Consider the following 25,252-nt stretch of genomic DNA (forward strand, 5'->3'; position numbering starts at 1 on the left):
GAATATCCGTGCTACGCACGGTGCTGACATTATTGAAAAAAATAAAATGATGAACAAATAAAGATGAAAAAATTGAACCAACCAAATTTAAATGTAATATCTGTTTAACAATAGTTTGAAATATAATAGAATGTGTATATCGTTCAAGAACTGTCTTTTTTTGGAAGATGGATCCTGAAAAAAAAATTAAAATTTATATTAAAAAAGTAAATGATATATTTCTACAAATGAATGTTGTTAAAATGAAATACTTACAAATACTAAACATTCGATTTGATAAGCATTCGATTTGATAATCTTTCTTGAAGGTGCGAACACTCTTCACACCAATCCACTTTTAGTATGAAAGTCAAAATTGATGATTTAATTAACTATGTTGAATTTTGTGGAGTGCATACTACAAATGAAAATGCACGATCTTTGACAATATTAAAAACTGCATATTTACTATGATCATGCAAAAGTATTGGTGATGCGGATGGCTGTCGAACTTGAAGAGAGGCAATATTTTCATTTCTTTCATCTAGAAAAAAAATATATTAAATAAAAAATAAATAGTTTTTGTATTTATTTTATGTGTAGTAAGTGATACATTGTATGAGAATTGTTAACAAAAAAATACAATAGTTAATATAGAAGTAGCATCAATAGAATTTAATACAATTGTGTTGTAATCAAATGAAAATTACGCACCAATAGAATTGTTATTAGCACCCATAGTTAATGAAGTAATCCCTATATAAATATATTTTGGTACATGTAGACCCCCCAAACCCCGCAAAATCAACCACCACTTATTGAAAACAAACCAATAAATGCACTAAAATGCCTCCCATCTATACCTCAAATTGCACTTTAACCCACGAATTTTGTGCGAAATTATCCCTCTAATTGCTTTTGTCCTTTTCGATTTTTTCACATGTCGCTAATTGTTTCATTCCCTCTGCTATCGTAACACCTTTTTTATGTGATAAATGTGTAATAAAAAATAATTAAAAAAACTTCAATAATACAAACAAAAGAAATTTTTATAATATACAATTTATGTTAGAAATAGTAAAACCCTCAATCATGAACCTATACCATCCGCAATTATATAAGAAAGCAATACCTTATGTTAGAAATGTGATTGTGATTTTGTGTTTATACTTTATCCCACTATTGAGTATCTTTGCTTTACAGTGTAACAATAAGCAAACAACCGTTTATAGGATTTTGTAAAAAATTTTCAAAAATAATAGATGATCAGAAAATCAATGCAATATCATTCATGACAAAAAGCAAAGCAAAAGCAAAACATACTTAAAAGGCAGAGGGACCGACCTGGAAAATTAAGCTGGCAAGAATATACTTCCAATTCTCCGCAAGAAGGTTGATTTCTGCTGAAGTCTCTGCACATAATATCTTTCACTACTGCTCATAAAAGAAACAAAATTAATACATTTACAATATGAATAGAGAACCAAAAATAAATAAGAAACTGAGAGAGAGTGGGAGTGAGATAGTGGGATAGTGGGAATAGAGAATTTGTAGGAGTGATATAGTAAGATGAGTTAAGATAGTGGGATAGTGGGAGTGAGATAGTGGGAATATTGATGGGTGATAAGGTGGGTTATAACTTACTACATTTTATGTATTAAAATAAATACAAAAATCTAGAAAAAAGAATGAGAAGTTTAGAAGTCATTGAGAGGGTTTTTGTTAAAAATTCCTTCCTGAATACATATAGATATAGATAGATTTATTCATTTATTTAGTTAAGAAAACAATTACAAAATCTTTTCAAGCCATGACGGTTTTTTATTAGCATATAAGACTCTGTAGTTTCAACTTGTAACCGGGGAATTTTAAAATACTAGGAAACATGCACATGCTGTCAAAAAGACGAATCTGTACTGCAAATTGACGTAGCACGCGTACGCAAATTTTTGCCAAGAGTCCATCAAAAGCGAACAGACCGCAGTCGTTCGGAGGTCCAGTGACATGGAAAATAACTTAAATTGCCACATCATCAATGGTGGCCCCCTACATTCACTCGTGTCACCTCCCACCACCTGTATGTATTCATGTGGCAGTTTGGCAAATGTCGAACCTCTTTTAAGCCTCTAACAAACCAAGTGGCTTAGTTTGGGAGTTTAGGATAGAAAAGAAAAGAAGGGAAGCTTAAGTTATGAAAGAAGAGAAGAGAAGGGAAGAGATTGTTATGTTGTTTGGGAGCACTTGGGATCCTCGGTGACATGTTTTCTATGCCAACTCAATGCCACCAATAGTGTTGCGCCAAGTGTTTTGTTATTAATTACACTTTAATTTTTTAATAATTCAACTTGGTTTGATTTAACACAAATATAAATAATAACAAGACACTTGGCGCAATACTATTGGTGGCATTGGGTTGGCATAGAAAACATGTCACCGAGGATCCCAAGTGGTTTGGGAGTTTTAAGAATTAGTGGAATGATTTTGGACATAGAAATCATTAAATATTTGTTCAAAACCTTTTTAAGGACAAAATAGGCATTTTAAAAAAAATATCAAGCTTTCTCCAAACTTTCTTCCCATTTCTTTCCGATTTGGGAGGAAGCTTTTTTTTAACTATTCATCTTTCCATTTCTTTTCTTTTCTTTCCAACTTGAAACTAACAAATGAAGCAAAAGTAAACTTTCTCTTCTTTTCCTTTCTTTTCTATCCAAATCTTTCACTCCCAAACGAAACTGAACACTTCGTGCCTTCGTCTTAAATCAGACTGTTCAATGTTTTGAACCCGTCTCATCTGCTTCTTGTTTTCAACGCGTCGCATCTCGTTCCCAGTTTCTGAAATGTAATTCTCTTTTTAACTCTGCACATTTTGGATTCTTCGCAATTTACTTCAATGGCTGTCAATTTCAAGGTATTGATTCCCAGACATCTCGCAAGATCATTGGCGAAAAGTAGGACTTTCCCAATCCCTTGTAATTTGCAACAACACCCACATCCATCCCAGCAACTATTTTGAATGTGGTCCTTGAATTGCTCTTCATAAATCATCTTACACGATAAAACAAGAAGTAACAGATGATGAGCAGACTGCACGCAACCGTGCATGAAAGTTCAATTATTTGGTCATTAGAAGTTGGGTTTTACATGGTCAAGAAGACTGAATAAATTAAGGCACAACAGTTTCCCAATTGTCAGACAAATCACAACTTTCAATCGGTCGGGTCTATCTCTGCATTTTTTCCATGTGCAGCTTCCATTTCTTCAGCAGAAACGCAGCTCCTTCCTTCAAAGTAGCTTTCCTACCTTCAGCGTAGTTCCACAATTCCGAAGTAATATACCTCCCACTTGCGTTGTACTCATTTATCTCCATGAAAGCTGTTGTCACTGCTTTGTAAACTTCATGGCCGTACTTTTCTTTCAGGTCGTTCAGCTTTTCATCATCTTCATCTATTACTTCCTACACCAGTAATCAGCATTAGAATATCGCAACCATTAGGAAGAAAAAGTGAAGCAAGTACATTAAATTTGTTTCATGAACGAAAAGTCAATTAAAAGAACAAGTGCATGTAATAAGCTTGAAGATGCATCAACAGTTATCCGAGCAGAAGTTGTCAGCATCATATGCCTTTTCTTTTCCCTCTTTCAGAGACTGTACTAACAAATGACTGTTTCTTTAGATAAATCTACACTGTAAAAAAGGTTACTATTATCAAAACAACGTAGATATGATTCAGTTGAGAATGGTGTACTAAGAGAAAATTCAGATCTTCAACAAGACCTTTGCACCATGCATGAGGAATTCCATCATCTGGACTAAGCTAAAGAATATTTCCCAGTTTGCAGTGTCATTTTGGTTTGGATCCGGTAAGGTCAAGGCACGTATAAGTAAAAGCTGAAAAATAGCAACTACAACTACCACCCTTCCACTGATGAAGCATCCCAACCGCATACAAATTCTCTGGTGGGATGTCTACCATGGATTTTTTTTTTTTTTTTTTTTTTTTTGGTAATAAAAAAGTTTGGATGATTTTGGCTCTGGTTACCACCAGGACAATAGGAAGCTACACGGGTACAAAAGAAAATAAGAAAGCAATAAAATAAGTACAAAAGAAATGCATATTTGATAAATTGCGTACCTCATGTTTCCCATTAACAAGTATGACTTTTGTAGGATGCCATTCAGGATCTTTAAGGTACTCATCCCACAATGAGCACAGTTCAGAAGCCCTTTCCTCGGCATCTGCTTCATGTTTATATTTTAGCTTCATGGCTTCATAAAATGGTTTATTGTCGAGTTCACCCATTCTCTTTATACCAATATATGCTGAATTAGGATATTCTTTCAAGCCCTGAAACGCATCTAAATAATCAGACTGCAAAGCCTCGGATCTGATCAATAAACCAACCAAACTCTCTACAATAATGTAGAATCAAATTCCAGGCACCACCAACAGAAGTAGTCAAAATCATCAGCCTTAACATGTATACAGAGCTGAAATGATTAACATTCTACAGTCTATAACCACAGCCTCCCATCCACAGCAAAACGAAAGAAAAGAAATGCCACGGAAAATCCAAAAAAAAAAAAGGGAGAAGACAAAAATTGCTGAGTTCACCTTTACTCTTATGACAGATAGAGAGAAGAATGTAAGAGCCAAAAGTTTATAATTTAAAAACTCACTAGTCACCAAGTGTCTTGCATCAGTTATATCAGACAGCAAAAATTACCAACCACCTTATTTCACATGCATAAAGACTAATTTCCTTTTTCGTTGTCTGTTTTTAGGGGGGGAAAGTTATTTCACATCATTCTCAAGTTTCCATTATCTCTGTTGCTAACCTGAAAGAGATCCCCCTATTATAGATGCCCCCCGAATAATTGGAATCTAGAATAGTAATCAGAATAATAAGACATCAAAATGACAAAGAATTACATTAATCAATTCTTTTCGAGCATCCTGCAGCTCTTCATTGCTCTTCCGTTCCTTAACTATCAGCGTCTGATTCAACCTGTCAAAATCCTCAAGTTCTCCTTCCTTTTCTCTCAACAACTTGTTCAGCGAGTCAGCCTTTTGCAAGACTTCCAGATCACCTTCGTCTCCCATGTGCTTCATAACATTTATTGTACCTTTCAAACGTTCAATTTCTAGCTGCAACGCTTGTTTTGTATCCAGATCTTTTTCCAGTTGAATAATTCTATTGAGCAATTCTTCCTTTTGCTTCTGAAAAAACAAAAACTCACTCATATGATCTCTTATTAATTGTTGAACATTTTAGAATAAATCAATTCTAATTAGCAAGAAAAGAGATACTGAAAATGATTTAAAAGTATACCCTCTGTTCTTCAGCCAATTTCAATACTTTGGCATCAACTTTCCTTTGCTCCTCAGATGCAGCATCAATTAAACTATTTTGGGCCGCATTCTGGAGAGAAGAAGATGAGCATTCTTCAATGATTTATCGTAGTAACTACTGAAAATCAGCACAAAAAGTTGTATATCTTGACTCCGATCAATCAGCGAATAATAAACTGCTTCCAACAAATTCCATTAATATGATAAAAAAGAATAGGGTTAAAAACAAAAAAGTCTCCTATAGTATGCCTAATACACAGAAAAGCCCCCCCCGGTGGTTTCAAAAAATACAAAATGATACCTCATGTTTTGAATTAAATTGTAAACTAACATAATTCGTTAAACTTAACGGAATCCGGTAAATTAAACGAAAAACTTAACAGAATCCGGTAAATTTAACGGTAAACTTAACGGAATCCGGTAAGTTTAACGGCCGAGACCATCATTATCGTTAAGTTTAACGAATTCTGTTAGTTTACAATTTAATTCAAAACATAAGGCGTCGTTTTGTATGTTTTGAAACCATAGGGGGCTTTTTTGTATTTATCCCAAAAGAATAAGGAAGACATCTTAACTGATGCTGTTCAAGACTCAACAGAACAAAAAGAAGGCAAATTGCGAAGGAGTGGGAAGGGAAGGAATGGGCATTGCAGTCCTTCAGTCGTTTTATTTGGGGGAACAGCAAGGGCCAAAAGAAAGTTCAGCTTGTGTGCCATTCCTTAGTTCAACTATTTTCTATTTTCATTTGTTATTTCCTAAAACAGAGATTGAAGATGTTATAACAGTGTCTCAGCTATAGAACATTAACTTATATTATTTTCTTATAATTTCACCAAGTTTGTCTCTAATCATTAAATGCGAATTCATGCCAGCATTACCATCTTAAGGCATATCAAGTAAAGGAATTGCCCGCCATGACTGTCCCTGCTCTGCCACTAAATTCTGCTCCTATACAATCATCAACCCCCTCTTGACCATAAAGGCTATAAACTATTTCCCTCCATGAGCACAAAAAGTATCATGCAAATAAAGATAAAGGTTAGTGGAAGAGTCTGTCAAGTAGGAATGCAAACTAAGTTCATAGATACCAATTGCTGGGATATTTGAACTAATTTCGCTTCCTAGATACCAATTAGTGCTGTATATGAACTAGCATATTGTGTCATGGAATTATTCTAAGCCCGTATATTAACTCTTATCACCTGTTATGATGGCACTACTCACATGAAGTGTAACCTGGTTTCGAATGTGACAAGGAAAGGAATTGATTGCATATTGAGGTCTTGAAACATGTTATGTAAAGGAAAAAGAGAAGAAGAGAACTAAAGCAATTATGTTCACCTCTTCTAGCTCTTCTAACAGCTTTTTCCTATCACTTTCATTTTGAGCTTCTCGTTGCTCCAGTTGTTTACCCCGGAGTTCAAGTTCCTTTTTCTGGTTTTCCAGTTGTGACTTCATCTTTTCATGGTCACTGAGAATCTTTTGGAAATGCTCCCGAGCAGTAGATTGAAGCTTCTTTAATTCTAGAGAAAACAAAAAAGGATTTAACAATTTTAAAGCCTATAAAACTCTTCTCTGTCAAAGAAGTGCAACTGTGATACCTTCATTGTAGGCTTGATGAAGCTTATTCTTTTCTTCAATTAAAATGCCTAGAGAACTCTCAGTCTCCTGGAACTTGCTTTCCATCTCTTTTACTTGCATGTTCTTCACCTCAATAACATTTGTCAGATTATTCACCAGCTTACTTGTCTTCCTAACTTCCTCTTCAATGATATCTGAGATGGTTCTAATGTCTCCAATCTTACGAAGGTTCTCTCCAATGATGCCATCAGACTTGTAGTCATCCACACGAGCAACCCAAGCATAAAGATCAGACTTTAGAGTATTATTAGCCATCCAATCTCTCTTTCCATGACGATCAGCCTCGTATGCTTTCTCAAATGACATGGCATTTTTAAATCCAAACCAATCTTTGGTAAATTCCACAAGAGCAGTGCCTGAATGGCCCTGGTAATTCCACAAAGGGCGCACTCTAGTAGGATTGAAACCCCTGCTTGTCAACTCATCCCTAAGATTGGAACCACTTTTACCCACATAGCGCCCATCCTTGAAGTCAGTAGCAAGATTAACAACAATGCCAATCCAGGGCCACACAAACATCTCATCACGATCATGATCTGCTAGGGGATCCACCTCGACTGTAGCCTGTGATGGACCAGCAGTGACCGACATATCCTTCTCCAAGTATTTTGCCAACGCAAGATGATTTGCTTTGTCTCGTGCACTTCGCTTCTTTGAAGTAGAACTCCCAACCCCACTCGCGTGTTGCAATATGTCCTTGTAAAGGAAATCTGCTTTTCTTTTCTTTGGGCAGTAAGGGCAAGTGAAAGCCCCATCAGATACCTTAACTTCCTTTTTTCCACTCTTTAATGCTTGATATGATTTGTCTTCATACTCTTCAATTTCAGATTCACTTATATCAGTATCTTCTCCTGAACTATGGTCTACCGAGCCTCCCATCACATTCAAAGATACAAAAATGAACCTGGTGCATGAAATGTAGGACCTTTACTTGTCAGCCAAAAAGAATTATAAAACAGTTTATAAGCGCAGAGAAGGGGGGGGGGGGGGGGGGGGGAAGGCATAGCAGGCAGATTCATCTTATCAGCATGATGACAATCCAAACAAGAAAGATCACTGACAGACAAAGGCACAAATGACTTCTGAAACAAGAACTGACTATTTACATGTACAAGAGACAATTTCATCATTAAAACCAGAAATAAAAACATTTGAATATCGTGCTTGACGGGGGATATGGAGTGTTTTTTATTTTCTTTTTTCTTCGGTGTTGTTATTTTTTTCCCGGCTGCGGGGGCGGGGGTGGGGGCAGGGGCCGGGGCACTCTGAAGTTTACATGGGTTACAACAAAAGAAAAAATGATAAGGAAGAATAATAAGTAATATGTTGTAACTAATATAAACATCAACCAACAATCCGTCAATCAATCACATGGAAGATGAATGGCTAGATAGTGGATATTTTATCAACAACGTTTGGCAGGGTAGGAGATTACAATTGAAAAGTTCTTTTACTGGATCACAATGAAATCCAAACAAAGAAATCTCTGCAATCTAAAATTTGTCCTAGAGAACTACAAAATCGAGTACAGAAAGGAAAAGACAGACTCTGTCTTACAAATATGCAATGTAGAGCCTAATGAGCAGCCACAAGCCACTAGAAACTGTTCATTCGGTTATGGTAAGTACACGAATCCAGAATAGTGAACAACAAAACTTGCAGCATAGAAAATTTCAGCCACTTTTTAAGTTAAGGACATCAACTTTGAACGGACTAATTTTCTAAACATTCCCCAGTTTCAATAGCAACCAATTACATCGTATCCTAGTTGAACTGAACCTAAATCTTCAGTCGATTCAAACTTATTATACATTTATACAAAAAGGAATGCATGCAATTGATCAGACAACCACAGGAGCTAAAATTTAAACAAATGTCCAAATGCACACCCAGACGAAAACACATGTAAGATGATGCAAAACAAACATAATCCATACAAAAAATAGTTGACTTGGATTACCTTACTAGCACTTGGGCTTCCTAAATTTTCTTGCCTTAATTTTGCACAGTGGACGAAAAGGGAGTTAGGGTTCCTGGGTGGGGGGTTCAGAGCTCAGATGCAAAACAAATAGGAAGAGTTGAGCGGAGTGAGACCTGAAAGGAAACTTAAGGTGGCTTTGGGTTTGATGAGCAGGGACAGAAACCAAGAATGGTTAAAAGAAAAGTGAAAATCTTGCGTTCTCAATGCGATTCATTCAATTAAACTCGCATTACTAGGGGCCAGACCAGGACTAGTTTTCTTGGGTTCATGAATTATAAGACTTCAGCTGATCATCATCAGTGTGGCAGTTGGTCGAAGGGAACGACAATAACAAGAGAGGCAACGACGGTAAAAGGGGCAGTAAATGAAAACGCATACAGGTAAAAGAGAGGTCGTATTCACGTGCCACAATAGTCATCACTTTTATCGTTCTGATTTCAGTGCGTCAGTCTCGTACTGCCTACTTGCTTTTGCTTTTGCAGGTTTTGCTCTTGCTCCTTGCCCTATTAAATTCAACTCTTATTAACTCCAATTTTACCTAGTCGAAGTTAAATACACACATCCTTGTTACCAGTTGTTAGTTTTGAAAGTCATGCTGCTGCCCTGAGCAATCTACAACTAACTAATGATGGTGATGAGATTATTGTAAAATCTTGACGAAGAAGATAACAAAAAGAAACTCAAAAGACGAAAACAAAATTTTGCCACGGAAGTAGTCATTTAAATAAATTTGTTGATTTTATTTGACTGGTCACAATATAAAAGGGGAAGTATCCTTATAATACCGTACCAATTCACCATTAAATATATAAAAAAGAGATATTGAATGATGTGGCGAGAATTGATTGGATTACTGTCAAAAAAGGAACGGTGGAATTTCCTTTAATAAGAACTAATAAATTTTCAATCTTTTTCCATCTTTATTATTTACAACAAAAGAACATAACATGTTTTAAAGGACGAAGTGAACTGAGTATATGAGTTTTAAACTTTTGTTTGTGATGTTTGAATTACCAGTTTTCTAATTTTGACAATATTCCTTGATATATTTTTCAATCACATTTTTATTTCATACACGCATTAAATTATTACAATATATTTTTTATAAAAATTCTCAACATTAGAAATTCAGATGGAGATGATGATGTTCAGTATATATAATATATGTATTGTATTAGCTTTATCTTGGTGAACAAATGATAGTACCGCATATTTATTTTTTTAAGATAAGGAATGGAACATAACATTCAGAAATTTGAGGTTCTAAATCATATAAAGTATAGGATCAACTCCAAAAACTCTCATTTACTAAAGAAACTTTTTTGTGTTAAGTTGAGTTGACAAATTATTACTTACATATTATTGTCTCTTGATTGCCACAAATTGTTAACAAAAAAATCCTTAGATTTTGCCTTGATTTCTGCTTGTTTTCTCCTTCCATTTCATGAATGTTTAAAGATAAAGTGAGTTCAGCCAAAATCACCAAAACTTAGAGGTTTCTTTCCCCCACATTTTTCTTGCTTCTCCTTCTCTTTTATGTAGATAATATAAATATACAACTTAAATTGTCTTTTCAAGTGCTGTCAATCATAAAATATCGTCATATTGGAGTATCAATTGGTATCATTTTGTAAGTACACTTACAATGCCTAATCAGATAAGAAATAACCATTAATCTTATTTAATTAGTTTTATTGAACTTGTTAATTGCTCTAATTTTTTTCTCCAAATTTGTTTACTAACAACCTTAAACTCTAAGGGTCTATAAGTAAATTCACCATATCTTACGTTGGCATAGGCTCCAAAATCATGTTACGAGAGATTAGTAGGGATGGCAATGGGGCAGGGATCCTTCTCCTGTCCCCCGCTCCGTTGTCAAATAACTCCCCCCGTCCCCCGCGCCTTGCCCCCCATCCCCCGCCCAATTTCCCCCGCAAGAAAAGAAATCAACTTACAAAAAGCAAAACTTTCCTCATATGTCCAAGCATTTTTTAGAACTAACAGGAGAGAGGAAGAATTCCCAAACACTAACCAAAAATACAAAAAACAGTTAAAATCCAGAAATAACAAAAGGCAAAGATCAATGGAAAACATAAAAAAGAAAATCAGCAAAATTAAGGAAAAAACAAACCCATGGTTTGTTGGAACTGTTTATAAACAATATTATAGGCCATGGAAAGAATTCTTGTTCCATCAGACTCTCGTATTTACATTTTCATTAAGGCTTTTAGACAAACATCTTATATATATATATATATATATATATATATTTATGCGGGGGATGGGGCGGGTGTACGTTGCCCCAACCCCCGCCCCGTTTTAAGGCGGGGGTAAATATTTCGCCCCATCCCCCGCCCCATTTTTACCCCGCGGGATGGGCACCCGCCCCCATTGCCATCCCTAGAGATTAGTAATATTTTCAATCTCAAGGGAAGTGAGTGCAATTTTTAGAAATCTCATGGAAGGTTTCTGCAATTATCCCTTGAATATTCATGAACTATTCAACCAGCTCGCAACCACCATCAATGATCATAATAAAAACTTATTCCGATGTCAAACTAAACAACAAGAGGAAATGTCAAATATTCGTACTCACGGTGAAGTAGCAAACAATTCCTAATAGATCAATCCATATACATTTTCTCCTACAACTCTAAAAAAGTACCCATGTACAAGAAATCATCACCTTTTAAATCCCATATATTCACCCTAATAAAGCTTTAAGTTGTGATGTGAACAAAATGTTTTACAATTATTATTTTATTTTATTTGGTTCAAAGCAAACTCTCAATCTTGACTCTCGAGGAAACGTAAGAGGACTTGAATAAATGTCTCGCCATTAAGATGTTTACGAGTTAGAAATATCAAAATATTGAGTTGATGCAAAAAAATCAGATTGATCATTTATATGATACGTATACGAATCCACTAATGTGGATATCCGCATTATGCGGATCGGATCAATTAAATATTCGATTCATATTTGATTTTTAAAATTTCCTTAAAAAATTAAAAATCATAAAGATAAAGTGAAATTTAAATGTATTAGAGTTTCAAAAATACCATATAAGTGATATGTTGTACTCGCATATAAGTTATTAATCATAAAATAAAAGAGTTTTTAGTCGAAAATATTTTTTTGTTGCAATATAAAGTAACTATTATATTTTTTCTTTTTCTGATTCAAACAAATAAGAATTAAATATCTCATCTACAATTTTTTATCCACAAATTATATGACAATATGTTTAAAAACTTAACACCATATACAAAAAAAATCTATTTTGTAAGATAATGTAAAAATAAAAATAAGAAACAAGAGATAAAACTATTATAAATAGTAGATTTAATTCGCTCTGCATATCCGTGGATTGCATACAGATCGGATTGCATATCCGTGGATCACAAAAAATATCTAAATCCGCTCTGCATTACTCCTTCATTTAGATGTGACCCAGTCCGCATAAATAATCCGCCAAGTCAGATATCTGCTAATTCGGATTAGATTATCGGATTTTTCTGATCACCGAGTCAAGTTACACAACCTGCCTGCCATTTGAATAAAAGTGTAGTAAAAAGGTAAGTATAAACCATAAAGGCTCTCTTTGGATTCAAGAGTTTTTCAAAAATTAAATTTTTAAATACTATTAAAATTTTTAAAAAATATTCTAAAAAGTAATCTAATTTTTTTCATGTTTTAAAATATATTCTAAAAACTCTCTTATATTTTTAAATATTTTAAAAATATTTAAAAATATTTTTTAATATATATTATAAAAACTCTGCTATAGTAAAATTTTTTAAAAACACCATCAAAAAATAGCTAATCCAAATGGACGAAAGTGTTTTTAAATTAACAAGGAAAAGGTTTAGCACAATAAACTTTGCAATGCGGGAAAAGATGACACAATTAACTTCCATCTTGCATCGCCTACCGGTAAACAGTCTCCAAACTCTCCGACGCAAAATTCCGGCTGGTGAAACGGTATCCAATTAAATTTGGCATATTATCACTTAGCTGAAACAATAGATAGGAATTACAGAAGATGTTCACGCAATTTGGGGCCACGGCGGAGTCTTTGAGCAAAGCCTCAACGATGGTATTCCGGATCGGTACTGACGCTCATCTTTACGACGACCCCGATGACGTCAACATTGCGCCACTCCTCGACAGCAAATTCGATTCAGAGAAATGCGAAGCTCTCAAGCGATTGCTCGCTCTTATCGCCCAAGGCTTCGACGTCTCCAATTTCTTTCCTCAAGTAAATTACTACTTGCTTCCATTACTATTTCTTATAATTATGCTGAAATCTTCATAAATCCGTGCCTAAATTAAATATATTTCTCAGTACTGTGGGTACAAGCTTGTTAAGTAAGCTTCTGTAAGCGCTTTGATGAATTTGTAGGTGGTGAAAAACGTCGCCTCACAGTCAATCGAGGTGAAGAAGCTCGTATACTTGTACCTTCTGCACTATGCTGAAAAGTGCGTTATTTACTGCTAATTCCAGTCTCTTTATAGGAAAAAAGAAAAGTTAATTGCAGTTCGGCCACCTCCAACCCCCCCAACCCCTCCCCTCTCAAATGATTTTTAATTTTTAATATCTGTTGATGCAATATAGGCGGCCGAATGAGGCATTGCTTTCAATAAACTATTTTCAGAAGGATCTGGGGGATACAAACCCATTGGTGAGGGCGTGGGCACTTCGGACTATGGCAGGTATTCGTTTACATGTGATTGCACCGCTTGTTCTGGTAGCAGTTAGTAAATGCGCGAGGGATCCATCGGTATATGTTAGAAAGTGTGCTGCCAATGCACTTCCAAAGGTGCATGATTTACGTTTGGAGGAAAACACTGCTGCCATTGAAGAGGTTGGTGCAGCTTGAGATAATGTTGATGGATTTACTTCTCCCTTTTTGTGTTTGCATTTTTTGATTTCCAATTACTGCTATTGATCTATAAGTACTTATATAACTAATTAAAGTTAGAAACTGTAGGAAATACATTCATTTGTCTTCAGCACAAGCATATCTTTTTAGTGCTTGGTATGTTATTTCTACTACGTTTGCTGATATCTGTGTCTACTGAAGTTGTACTTTTACATGCCATAGAAAGTAAAAAGGAGAATATGAAGTAGAATTCAGAATCATATTGTCTTTTAATTGGATTATCATACTGTGATGTGCAGCTTGTTGGGTTTTTGCTTAATGATAATTCTCCCGGAGTTATTGGAGCTGCTGCAGCTGCATTTGCTTCTGTTTGTCCAACTAATTTATCTCTGATTGGAAGAAACTATAGAAGGTTATGTGAGACTCTTCCTGATGTCGAAGAATGGGGTCAAATTGTGTTGATTGGTATTCTTTTACGGTATGCAATTGCAAGGCATGGGCTAGTTAAAGAATCAATTATGTTATCTTCTCGTGATTTGGAGAATATTGCTTCTGAAAATGGTGCCTCTGACACCTATCAAAAAGGAAACGAGGATTCTAACGCCTACTTTGGACTTAAAGAAAGCAACGCTGACTTGACTAATGGGGTATGTAAATCTGAGGTAGTAGATATAGTCTCCAGGAGTTACCTTGAAGGGCCAGATAAGTACTTATCCAAGCATAGATGTGCAGATGTGCTTTCGTCCGAGTTAGAGGGTTTGCATTTCACATCTGCAAAAGATAATGAGGACATTAAGATCCTGTTGCTGTGCACTTCACCTTTGCTGTGGAGTCATAATAGTGCTGTGGTACTTGCAGCTGCTGGAGTGCACTGGATAATGGCACCAAAAGAAGATATCCAGAAAATTGTTAAACCACTTTTATTTCTTATGAGATCCTCAAACTCGTCAAAATATGTGGTATGTAGTTTGTTATTTACTATATTTGTTTGATAGCCTGAAATTTTCTGGTTGACTAGTTGCATATTTGTTTGGTTTTAAATTATAGGTTCTTTCCATATTCAATATTTGTGTCAAAGGTAAGCCTTTCTTTTAAAATAAGCTTATCACTGAGTTAATTGCCTAAATAGGAACATTGAGTGATAGGTACTGGATATTTACTAGAAAATTGAAGTATAATTTGTTTATATACTAATTAGAGACATGATGGACTAAACGCAGTGAAAATCTTCCACTGGAAGCTTTGTATGTGATTCCCCCCTCTCTTCTGTTGATATTTTTTTGTGCTACATGACTTGCTGACAATATTTGTTAGGTTCGTTAGTTCCTGTCCTACATAAAAAAGGATAATAAAACCAGCAAAAGTTTATAGAAAAACTGATTCATATTTCTTATGGCAGCACCACATCCATGTCCCAAGGCATCTGATATGAAATTTGTATAGACAGTGATAGATGTAGCTATGAATTGAACTCAGTGGTTTTAAATACATGCATTAGGATGGAGATTGGTGAACCTTAACTGTCTTATGGTTTTGGGAGTAGTGTTGGAGCCAAGCATGTTTCCTTTGACCTGCTATTGCTGTTTATGTATATAGTTGGTCATGAGAATGTGGTGAATGTGATAGATTATACATATTATACCAGAGAATAGTAATTGCTAGAATAGGCTCTGCATGTTATTTGTGATCAGTATTTGTGGTTTTTGCTTGACCTCCTTTTCCAGTTTGCCAGGATTGATGCTGCCTCGGGACCTTATTGCTGATAAAATTTGCCCTGATTATGTCTTTCCCCTTTTCTGGAATAGGTTCTCTGCAACATCCAAGTATTTTCTAAAGCAGTGCCTTCTCTCTTTGCTCCACATTTTGAAGACTTCTTCATGAGCCCTTCAGATTCATACCAAGTAAAGGCATTGAAACTTGAGATACTTTCCACAATTGCTACGGAGTCATCAATTTCTTCTATTTTTCAAGAGTTCCAGGTAATTGCTGCATAATTGTCCACCGCAGCATCATTATTGTTTCAATTTGGATCTTTGTCCTTGGAAGCCAGTTTTTAAACTGCATGATAATACATGGTGATCTTAGGTGTCTACGGGCACCATCATCTTGCAATTGATGCTTATCTTCTAGTGTATTGCTAGGACTATGTGAAAGATCCAGACAGGAAATTTGCTGCAGATACAGTAGCTGCAATTGGTTTATGTGCTCAACAATTTCCAAAGGTAGCAAATACATGTTTGGAAGGGTTATTGGCCCTTGCATCACATGGTAAACATCAAAGCATCTATTTGTTTGGAAATGAGGGGTGATTATTATTATTCTCCTGCAATAATGGCTTTCATCACAGAATCCACATATGGTGATAATGCAGCTACAGATGGAGAAGCTATAGTTTTACTTCAGGCAATATATTCAATCAAAGCAATAATAGGAAAAGATCCTTCCAGTAACGAAAAGGTAATTATCTGGCAAATTTTGCTTCTGTGCTTGGTCTGAATTGTACATGTTTTTGTCTATTGCTGCTCGCATATCGCATCTTTTGTTGGCAATATTGGGACAAACACCAAATGATTAAATTTCAGCCCCTACTACATTAGTTTGTTCTTATTTGAAGGTACTCATATCACATAATACACACTTTTATTTAGTCTATGCATATAGATCTTATTGTAGAACTTTCAACTCAGGATAGAATATGCAAAATTGGTATATTAGTTAGTTCCATGTGCTATGGAGAGGAATTTGTATGACAACTTTTAAGATGGAAAATTACTTAATTGGAAAAAATCCCAGTACTACAATATTTGTAAAGCTCACTTGTTTGTTTTTCTCCTTGTATGGATGAAGGTAATTGTCCATTTAATTCGAAGTTTGGAATCCATCCGGGTGCCTGCAGCACGTGGAATGATTATCTGGATGGTGGGTGAGTACAGTGACATTGGGAATGTAATCCCAAAGGTTTTACCTGTTGTACTTAAGTATCTAGCAAGATGCTTTACTGTGGAAGAAGTTGAAACAAAGCTTCAGATTCTTAATGCTTGTGGCAAGGTATTTAACTAAAAAAATTTTAATTCTTTATTTGCCTTTAATATTTTTGTTCATGCATGAAGGTGGGCAAGAAATTATGCTCTGCTCTTCTGGTCTGTTAGTTGACATGCTTAGTTTTGCATCGACCAATTGAATTTGCTCTATGATTGTACCAGTAATTTAAATGGTTAGTATTATTTTCTAACTGGCTGAGATGAAATTCACCAATTTCTGAGTGGCTTGATGTACTGTTTTAGGACCATATAAATCTCTAAAGCCCTATGATCATCAATAAAAGACAAAATTGTGTGGATAGTTTTCAAAAGATTGAGGATTTAGTGAAGAAGTAGTACAGTCCAATGGCATTTGGTGCTTCCAGATTTAAATTTGATCAACTTGATATATAGTATGGTACTCCAAGAGAAGTATCTACCTTTCTTGTGGCTGCAAAAATTGTTCTACAGCACCCCAGTAGTGGGAAGAGCCACTCTTTCTGGGTGGTGATATACTCCTATTTGGTTTTCTACCAACATAGGCATTTGTTATTGGTTTCACTGCATGATGTCTCCCCCCCCCCCCCCCCTTTTTTTTTGGTATTATGTGCTTCATTTAATCTCAATGGAGGAGAAGAAATTTACAGCCTTACTTTGGGCTGGAATATGTGTCCACAGACAAGATTATCATGTGGCTTTCTATCTTGAGTAATCTAAATGCTGAATATATAATTTATTAGAACCTAATGGTCATGAGCAGAAATGATAATCACTATCATAACCTTGAGAAACATTTAAAATACAGGGTTGTAGGCAAAGTCAGATGTTGCTGAACTTTGCAGTACACTAAGAGCAAACCTTGCTTGTAAGAAAACAAAATGTCAAGTTGTCTTGGATTAGCTGCTTCTCTTGCATGTAAAGTATTTGCTCTTGAATGGTCATGGAACTGATCTAAAACAACTAAAAAGTACATTTAGCTCCCAGGTACATGTTAGGTTGTGAATCTTGTTTCACTTCATCAACCTTTTGCTTTATTTCTTTACAGGTCCTATTGCATTCAAAAGAGGAAGAATTATGGGCATACAGAAAAGTTTTAAGTTACATGCTTGATCTTGCTAGATGTGACTTGAACTATGATATCCGTGACCGTGCTCGTTTTATAAAGGAACTTCTGTCATGCTATATAGGTTCTTCTGATACTGAAGAAGGAAAAGCCCAACAAGAGAGCAGGGATGTTTCACGTGTCCTTGCAGGAAGAATTTTTGGGGGACAAATTAAAGCACCATCATCTGAACAGTTTAGTGCTCGCTTCTATCTTCCTGGTTCGCTCTCACATGTGGTTCTTCATGCAGCTCCAGGCTACGAACCTCTTCCAAGACCTTGTAGTCTAAATTTTGAGGATCCTAGTATAAACTCTAATATTGTAGAGGGAGCAAAGAGACCAGGCGATGGTGCTACTCAAAGTGAGTCTTATACGGATGATCCGGATTCTGTATCTGGATCTTTGAATGAAGAAAGTACCTCAGATTATAGCTATGCAGATTCGATTGGTGGTTCAGATGGTACTGGTGGGAGCAATGTTAGTAGTTCTCTTAGTGAAGTTGATGTCCATAAGGAACCACTGATACATCTATCTGAGGTTGGCTATCCCAATGCAAATCCAGATGGGGGCTCACATGTGGATAATCAATATTCTGGCTCCAATAATCTTGGGGAACTAATATCTACAAGATCGCTTGAATCATGGTTGGATGAGAACCCAAATTCAGGCCATAATTTGTCTGAACCAAGTTCTATTAGGAAATCATCAGCAAGAATCTCAATCGGGCATATTCATGGCAGAGTTGAACCTAAAATATGTGCACTGCTGGATCCTGCCAATGGAAATGGCTTGAGTGTGGATTATGCATTCTCATCTGAGCTGTCAAGTCTTTCTCCCTTGCTTGTATGTTTACAAGTTTCCTTCAAGAACTGTTCTACAGAGCCGATGATGAATTTACAATTGGTAGAAGATAACAAAAGGCAAGATTCATCAGATCATGCATCAGCAATGACTGAGAGGTGATATTAAGCTCCAGTTCTCCTTGGTTTGTGCACTTCAGTTAACTATTGTTTGGTCAGACAACCTTATCCTAAATTGCATTTCTCTTCTCAAAATTTGGGAATGAATGTAGATCAATTTATACAACTGGTGTCATGTCTTCCAGTTAAAATGGTAATGGGCCGGTGTTGAATATGTTCAGACCTTTGGTCCATGACTTGACTTGTTTTGAGCAGTAAATATTCTGGTTTATTATAATTTTATTTTGATTTTGTGCTTGTAGATGAAGAACTACTTGAATCTCACTTCTTCTTCCTCTTTTTTTTTTTTGTTTTTTAATTTTTGATTGGTATTTGAATAGATTGAACTAGTTAGTCGTGCCTTTTTAACATATTTTATGGGGGCTGAAGGCTTGCAAGGAAGTTGATCGGTGGAAAGTGTGTTGGTCTTCTTGCACGATTAGTTGTTTTGTTTTGTTGCTTTGTTGGATTGAGGATTGGGAGCCAAGGTTCTGGGATAATTCTTCTCCTAAAAGCTGGGGAACCTGAGTTGTATGAGTGGACATAAATGGAATATAGCACTAGCCAGATTGCTTGGACATACTGCCAGGCAGGAAAGAAATATGAAATTTAACTGTTAAACCAATAATGTCAGCATTAGTTGGAGCTTTGTTTTATTTGTCAAAAGATCCAACGAAGAGTTACAAAAGAAAGACATAATTGATTATAGTCTTCTTACATTAGGTTACCTTTAGGTTCTGCCATTTATTGATAGTTTATTTGTTTGTTTACACTATGTACTGGTGTTTTTTCTATTTTAGGAGTGATGTTTTACAGTTGTATGAGAAGAGATAAAATCTTTTTGAAACCTTTTTAGGTTCATAATTCTGATTCTGCCCTCAGAAATAAAAAATGTAAAGACTCACAGAGAAACAAGTATGGGAATTCTTAAAAGGTTACATGTCATTTTTGTTCATCTTGTGGCCAAAATGTATCTAATAAGCAAGCTTGCTTGAGAATTCATGATTTCTGCTCTCCTATTATATGATGCGTGTAGAACATCTATCAATTCACCATCATCCTAATGTTTCCATTGGTAATTAGTTTCTTTGTTTGTGTCAATTTGGCCCACAGTTCCTCTCATGGTGATGTGCCAAGTCTGGTTCCTATGGAAGAAATTGCTAATTTGGGTCCTAGTGAGACTATCAACATAATGCTTCAAGTTCGTTTCCGCCATCATCTTTTACCTCTAAAGCTGGTATTATGGTGTAATGGCAAGACTTATCCAGTTAAGTTGCGACCTGACATTGGATATTTCGTAAGACCTCTTCCAATGGATATTGGAGTGTTTTCTGCCAAGGAAGCTCAGCTGCCTGGGATGTTTGAGTACACAAGGAGGTGAGTTGTTAACATCTAGTAAGAATTTCTCTGTAGTTATTTGTATAGCTTAACATTCGGCTCCTCTTTCTTTTCTTTGCTTTCATCATGCATTATTTACTTGAAGAAACTTTGATAGCCAAGTTCTAGAAATTACAATTTCTCTGTTCGCCTAGTTTTGGATTGATGCAAAATTTGTGGAGTGAGCAACTTGTGGACCAAATGCTACATGGTATTGGATATCTAAATAGCAAATGGTTGTAAGTTAGTCCCGTAATGCATTGAGCAAGTTCACATGTGTGCAAGTGTAGGAGCACATCCATGATGCAGATGTGAGAAACCTCCCACTCCCCCCAACTGGCAGCGCTCAAAAATTTCTTTGTTGTAAAAAAAAGGGAAAAAAAAAGAAAAAACTTGCTTTCAGCATAGGCAAGGAGGGAAGAAAAGTGAGGGACACAAGCTTGGCAGAGATTTAAAGCATTTTTTTTTGGAGAGAGCAGTCCATGCATTCTCTTCTTGTCATTATTTTCCTCAAACATGTGTGTATTTCTTGCAATGATGATTTGCTAAGTTTATCTTTATCATGGAATTAGACATTTGAGTATTTTGTACAATTTACAATAGGTGTATCTTCACGGACCATATTGGAGAGCTGAAGAAGGGTGATAAACCAGGGACAAATGATCAATTTCTAGTCATCTGCGAGTGTTTGGCAGTAAAGGTGCTGAGTAATGCGAACTTTTTCCTTGTATCTGTCGACATGCCTGTTTCTGCCAATCTTGATGATGCATCTGGTTTACGTCTAAGATTTAGTGGTGAGCTCTTGAGTAATTCAGTTCCCTGCTTAGTTACGCTTGTCCTGGAGGGCACGTGTTTTGAACCACTGAATATTTTAGTGAAAGTCAACTGTGAAGAAACTGTATTTGGTTTGAATTTGTTAAATAGAATTGTGAACCTCTTGGCTGAGCCTGCTCGAGGATAAAAAATGTATTATTTGAACCCATGAGAAGTGAGCCATATGATTTCGTATCATGGTGCTCAATCTCACCTTGGTCTATTCAGTGGAAAGTTTTTTGCATGAATGTTCGATAGGATTGGATGAACCAGAATTTATGCTGTCAAATTACAAGCCCTTCATGAAATATCTTTGCACTAAACAAAGGAGAGGAGGTGAAAGTATATGATGCGTTCTTACATGCTAATGCCAATGACGTTTCTTCGGCTGTTGCTTTATGTTGCTAACCAGCCTTCCACTTTTCATCATATCTAAACTTGGGAGAGACGCCAGATGATTAGAGTGGAATGAAAGTTCCCGGCAATGAAACGTGATTCTTTGTCCCTTGGAATTATTTCCGATGGAATATGGATCTCATTTTACGGTTCCATAAATAGTGATAGAACACTAATGTGGCTAGAAGTCAAGGCTACAACTTCTCATCGTTAATTGAGGATGAAAAAGGGGCTTCCTTTTGTTTTGTTTGTATTGATGCTTTACATCTGTACCTCTTTAGCTTTCACTCATAAGGAGAGAGGATATAACGGAATTCGAAATTGTAAGGTTGACTATCCATTATTTTTGCGATGGGAGATTTTTTATCACTGTTTAGGCACTCCATTATCAACCTTTTGAGTGACCCTGATTGTGGCAATTGGCTGTATATCCACTCCAGCAGCGATTCCATGTTGTCCGCAAAGTCTCTCATGTGCCACTGCATTAGTTTGGGCACGATAATTCTTTTCTTGCCTGTAACTCCCACAGCTGCTTCCAAATACTCTACTTTTGCCCTCTCTAGTTCATTCACTACCTCTTCTGGTGTGTAAACCCTTAACTGCAAATTGCAAAAACCACGACCCTTATCGTCCTTCAAGCTTACTAAACTAAAAGGGCTGGTGACCGGATTTTATAGTATTGATGAACAAAACAGTGCACTCACCGCCGGGGAAGACCAGCAGCCTCGGCAAAGAGCAAATGTAACGTTGGGTTCTGGATATCCAAGACCATATGCATGTCTGAGGAGCATTTCTCTCTCACGTGTCAGCCCCTGATAATTCGTCATGCATATTTTAACCAAGCTTTAGGTAAGATTTCATTCTCGTATAATATGTGCTGTTACTGTATTAAGTTAGCATCTACTGTCTTTTGAGCAATTGTAAGCAGAATATGTTTCTTGCTTCATATTGCTTTTGGGATCAACCATTACGAGCATGCATTGCACTACACCAGAAAAATGCACTCACTTGTTTTTGCTCCGTAGGATGACGAAGGATGAAGTGCTCGATAGCAAGGGCATTCAATACGATTCCTCCAACAATTATCACAGCCTGGGGCAGAAGACATACACACGTCAATTTTGAAAATCACTTCTTCTATTCGTGGTTATTTCACTCTGTCTGGTCAGGTATCTCAAGCTCCTTTTTCATTATTTTTCTTGCGTTAGTTGCCAACTGCAAGTCTTTCCTTTCAAAATGCTACGACACCTTAATGAGTGCAATACTGAGTCTTATGTTCAGTGCATACCTCGTTCATGGCTGTGAGTAATTTGTCCTGGCTAGAAGGAAAACCGAGTTGCAGAAATGCCTGAAATTGAAGATTCACCCATTTATATCCATCTCTATTTTTGTCAAAGAATGCATAAAGATGTCTTACTATACATGCATGATGCACGCATTGTAAACGTTTATCCAGAAAGCTAGCTTCTGTTTGTAGGTCAAGTATGATAGGTCCACATTACTGAGTTTATGCATCAAAACCCTGCAAGAAATTAAAGTAATTAGTTTGAGTTTCAAATCAGAAACCCTGCAAAAAATGCTTGTATGTTTGTAGTATCTCCAAGTCTAACCGCAATTTTCTCATTGCTGGATGACATTCGGATAAATAGCTTTTGTCAACTGAATTTCGTGTAATCTGGACAAAATCCTTGTAAGGTCCAATGTCTCGGATGCTGCCATCTAAGTCTTGCAGGATGCGGTATGGATCAATATTTGATTTGTCAGAATCCCAGGAAAATGGGGATACAGTGCAACTGAATGATGTTTTAGACATGAGGCCTCTTGGTTTCATGGAGGATAAGCTACACTTTGGAACAATGGCTGATCCTTTCATCTCAAATGATGCCTGTTTCATCTCGAGATATATGCCTATCATGCACTTGATCAGTTCTTCAGACAGCTTGTTTGGCTTCTCAAAGTCGATTTCTATTTCTATATCTAATGGGATGCGACTTTCCCAACTTCTTGAACTTGAACATCTTGACTTCTGATCTAATATTTCTGTGCAAATGGTTTCATAATTGGTTATCAATAATTTTGAGAGCAAAAGGCGAAGGAGGGTCAAGGCAAGAGAGGATCTGTTAAAAGAAGTAAATCAGCTTTATAAAGCAAAAAAGTTTAATTTACCACTAGACCCGAAGAAAGATGAGCTTCGGAAGTCAATGGAAGAACCGACGGAGGTTCTTCTTTCCTGAAGGATTCTAGGTTTTCTATTTTGTGGATAGTCTGTTCGAATTTTCTGCTTGGAAATCAATTCCTTATTACTCGACGGAGCACATCGAGGCGGCAGTTCTTTGAATCGCAGCATTTCCCATTCCTGGGTCTGCTTCTTTTCTTGGTACAGGTTTAGCTTAAGCTCATCAACCTTTCTCTCCAGCCACATAATTTCTTCTTCAATCATTGCCAGTTCTTTGAGCAGCACGTGAACCTGCACCGATTCGAGTCACTAAACACACTCAATTCTTTCCCTGGATTTGTCGCCCTTGTGGATTCAGCTATGGCTATTCGTAATGTTTAAATAATCCGTTTAAGTTGAAGCATAGTTATCAGAAGTCAACAATTTAACAAAGACAAAAAAACTTAAAAACATGCGATCAAACAATGAGGAACTTCATCTCTGTATTTTACCTTTGGCGGAAGCAAGGAAGAAAGACATTGGCAGGAATGAATTGGTTGCTGCAAGGCGCATTGCAGCACTCTCTGCAGTTGTAGTTCCCCGTCCAGCTCTTGCTGCAGTTTCTCTACCTGCCATAAGAATAATGGTTATAGATGGCAGTCACACATTTAGTCGATGCCAAAAAAAAAACAAAAAAAAAGGGTCTTTTAGTTCCCACCTCGTCTTCGAGGTCTTGTATTTTTTGCTTGTCTTCGCTTGGCTGCATTAGTAAGTCTTCAAATTTCATAATTCAGAAGCCTCATAAATTGGCAATGGATACCAAAACATAGAAACCATGAAGTAGACAAGGAGCAAGAAATGAATGTGAATGTATGATAATTTGAGTTGGATTGGAAGACAAAAAGTCCTGTTGAATGCGGAGAAAGTGTTGGGGCATCTGAATATATGTGCAAGGTCATTGGTCATTTAGGAGAACGTGAGTCCACCTACAAGTGTAAATTCAACAATGAGGTGACAGACGTGAAGCCCATGAACAGGTTTAAACATTCAACCGCCGCCGGGAGTCTACGAGAATCGCATTGGTTCAACTTCCAACTTTAGTTGTGGGATGGCTTTCAGTCAACGCATGACTTTGTATCAATTCACGAGTTGTGTTGGTTGAATGATTTTAGAGCACGGGTTCCCTTTCAAATGCGTTTTTACCTTTCTTAATCAGTTAGCTGTAACCGAGTTGCTTAGCATTTAGGAAACCTCAAACAAAACCAAAAAGGAATATGATCAGAGTTCCTTAGGGTCCCAAAAATGAAGGATGAACTTTGTGTTTGTACAACACATTCAGATTTCCAGTTGGAACCGATGCAAGTGAAAAATCATCACTTGAGAAACCTATAGACAGCTACCGCAGTATCAGTGCAAGGAGAAAAATCATCGGTTCATCAGTTGGAACTTCCAAATCATAAAAAACCCAGGGGCAGTTCATTAGTTACTGGACCAACATACATGGAACAACCAGTACGCCGTCTGTGGGAATCGAACCCACGACCACATGGTTAAAAGCCATGCGCTCTACCGGCTGAGCTAAGACGGCGGC

General features: G+C 36.5%; 3 protein-coding genes and 1 non-coding gene across 6 annotated transcripts; 1 reads left to right on the forward strand and 3 right to left on the reverse strand.

Annotated features, from left to right (window-relative positions):
• Positions 1-3,055: 3,055 nt before the first annotated feature.
• On the reverse strand, positions 3,056-9,255 carry LOC140034965 (protein INVOLVED IN DE NOVO 2-like). The gene is made up of 7 exons (XM_072073926.1): positions 8,932-9,255; positions 6,932-7,875; positions 6,672-6,853; positions 5,311-5,400; positions 4,911-5,198; positions 4,113-4,325; positions 3,056-3,433 (listed from the first exon to the last, which is right to left on the reverse strand). Exons 2-7 carry the CDS (start codon positions 7,848-7,850, stop codon positions 3,200-3,202), a joined length of 1,926 nt encoding a protein of 641 aa, XP_071930027.1. The 5' UTR covers positions 7,851-7,875; positions 8,932-9,255; the 3' UTR covers positions 3,056-3,199.
• A 3,562-nt stretch (positions 9,256-12,817) lies between these two features.
• Positions 12,818-21,358, forward strand: LOC140034966 (AP3-complex subunit beta-A-like). 3 transcript variants are annotated; one of them, XM_072073927.1, is made up of 11 exons: positions 12,818-13,214; positions 13,359-13,435; positions 13,572-13,821; positions 14,139-14,798; positions 15,645-15,818; positions 15,981-16,107; positions 16,187-16,296; positions 16,687-16,887; positions 17,905-18,920; positions 20,034-20,297; positions 20,901-21,358. In XM_072073927.1, the coding sequence occupies exons 1-11, from the start codon at positions 12,999-13,001 to the stop codon at positions 21,256-21,258; spliced, it is 3,453 nt and encodes a 1,150-aa protein (XP_071930028.1). In that variant the 5' UTR covers positions 12,818-12,998; the 3' UTR covers positions 21,259-21,358. The 3 variants fall into 3 exon arrangements, with proteins under 3 accessions (XP_071930028.1, XP_071930029.1, XP_071930030.1); XM_072073928.1 differs by having other exon boundaries at positions 16,211-16,296; XM_072073929.1 differs by having other exon boundaries at positions 13,183-13,214; positions 13,612-13,821.
• Positions 21,359-21,716: 358 nt separating this feature from the next.
• Positions 21,717-24,823, reverse strand: LOC113725460 (uncharacterized). The gene is made up of 9 exons (XM_072073930.1): positions 24,380-24,823; positions 24,174-24,290; positions 23,673-23,973; positions 23,117-23,546; positions 22,929-23,028; positions 22,795-22,854; positions 22,515-22,598; positions 22,211-22,318; positions 21,717-22,105 (listed from the first exon to the last, which is right to left on the reverse strand). Exons 1-9 carry the CDS (start codon positions 24,446-24,448, stop codon positions 21,791-21,793), a joined length of 1,584 nt encoding a protein of 527 aa, XP_071930031.1. The 5' UTR covers positions 24,449-24,823; the 3' UTR covers positions 21,717-21,790.
• Positions 24,824-25,176: 353 nt separating this feature from the next.
• On the reverse strand, positions 25,177-25,249 carry TRNAK-UUU (transfer RNA lysine (anticodon UUU)). Its single transcript has one exon. It is a non-coding gene; the product is annotated as a tRNA-Lys (tRNA).
• Between the last annotated feature and the right edge of the window lie 3 nt (positions 25,250-25,252).

This window comes from Coffea arabica, chromosome 2c (assembly GCF_036785885.1).
Source record: "Coffea arabica cultivar ET-39 chromosome 2c, Coffea Arabica ET-39 HiFi, whole genome shotgun sequence".
NCBI classification, from domain to species: Eukaryota; Viridiplantae; Streptophyta; class Magnoliopsida; order Gentianales; family Rubiaceae; genus Coffea; species Coffea arabica.

Coding starts and splice junctions, on each gene's coding strand:
- LOC140034965 (XM_072073926.1), bottom strand. CDS start 7,850: ATGGGAGGCTCGGTAGACCATAGTTCAGGAGAAGATACTGATATAAGT. Junction 4,326..4,910: donor CTCGAAAAGAATTGATTAAT/GTAATTCTTTGT, acceptor GATGCGTTTCAG/GGCTTGAAAGAATATCCTAA. Junction 3,434..4,112: donor TTGTTAATGGGAAACATGAG/GTACGCAATTTA, acceptor TTACTGGTGTAG/GAAGTAATAGATGAAGATGA.
- LOC140034966 (XM_072073927.1), top strand. CDS start 12,999: ATGTTCACGCAATTTGGGGCCACGGCGGAGTCTTTGAGCAAAGCCTCA. Junction 13,822..14,138: donor ACACTGCTGCCATTGAAGAG/GTTGGTGCAGCT, acceptor TGTGATGTGCAG/CTTGTTGGGTTTTTGCTTAA. Junction 20,298..20,900: donor ATGTTTGAGTACACAAGGAG/GTGAGTTGTTAA, acceptor AATTTACAATAG/GTGTATCTTCACGGACCATA.
- LOC113725460 (XM_072073930.1), bottom strand. CDS start 24,448: ATGAAATTTGAAGACTTACTAATGCAGCCAAGCGAAGACAAGCAAAAA. Junction 23,547..23,672: donor ATCTTTCTTCGGGTCTAGTG/GTAAATTAAACT, acceptor CCATTTGCACAG/AAATATTAGATCAGAAGTCA. Junction 22,106..22,210: donor GCTGCTGGTCTTCCCCGGCG/GTGAGTGCACTG, acceptor TGCAATTTGCAG/TTAAGGGTTTACACACCAGA.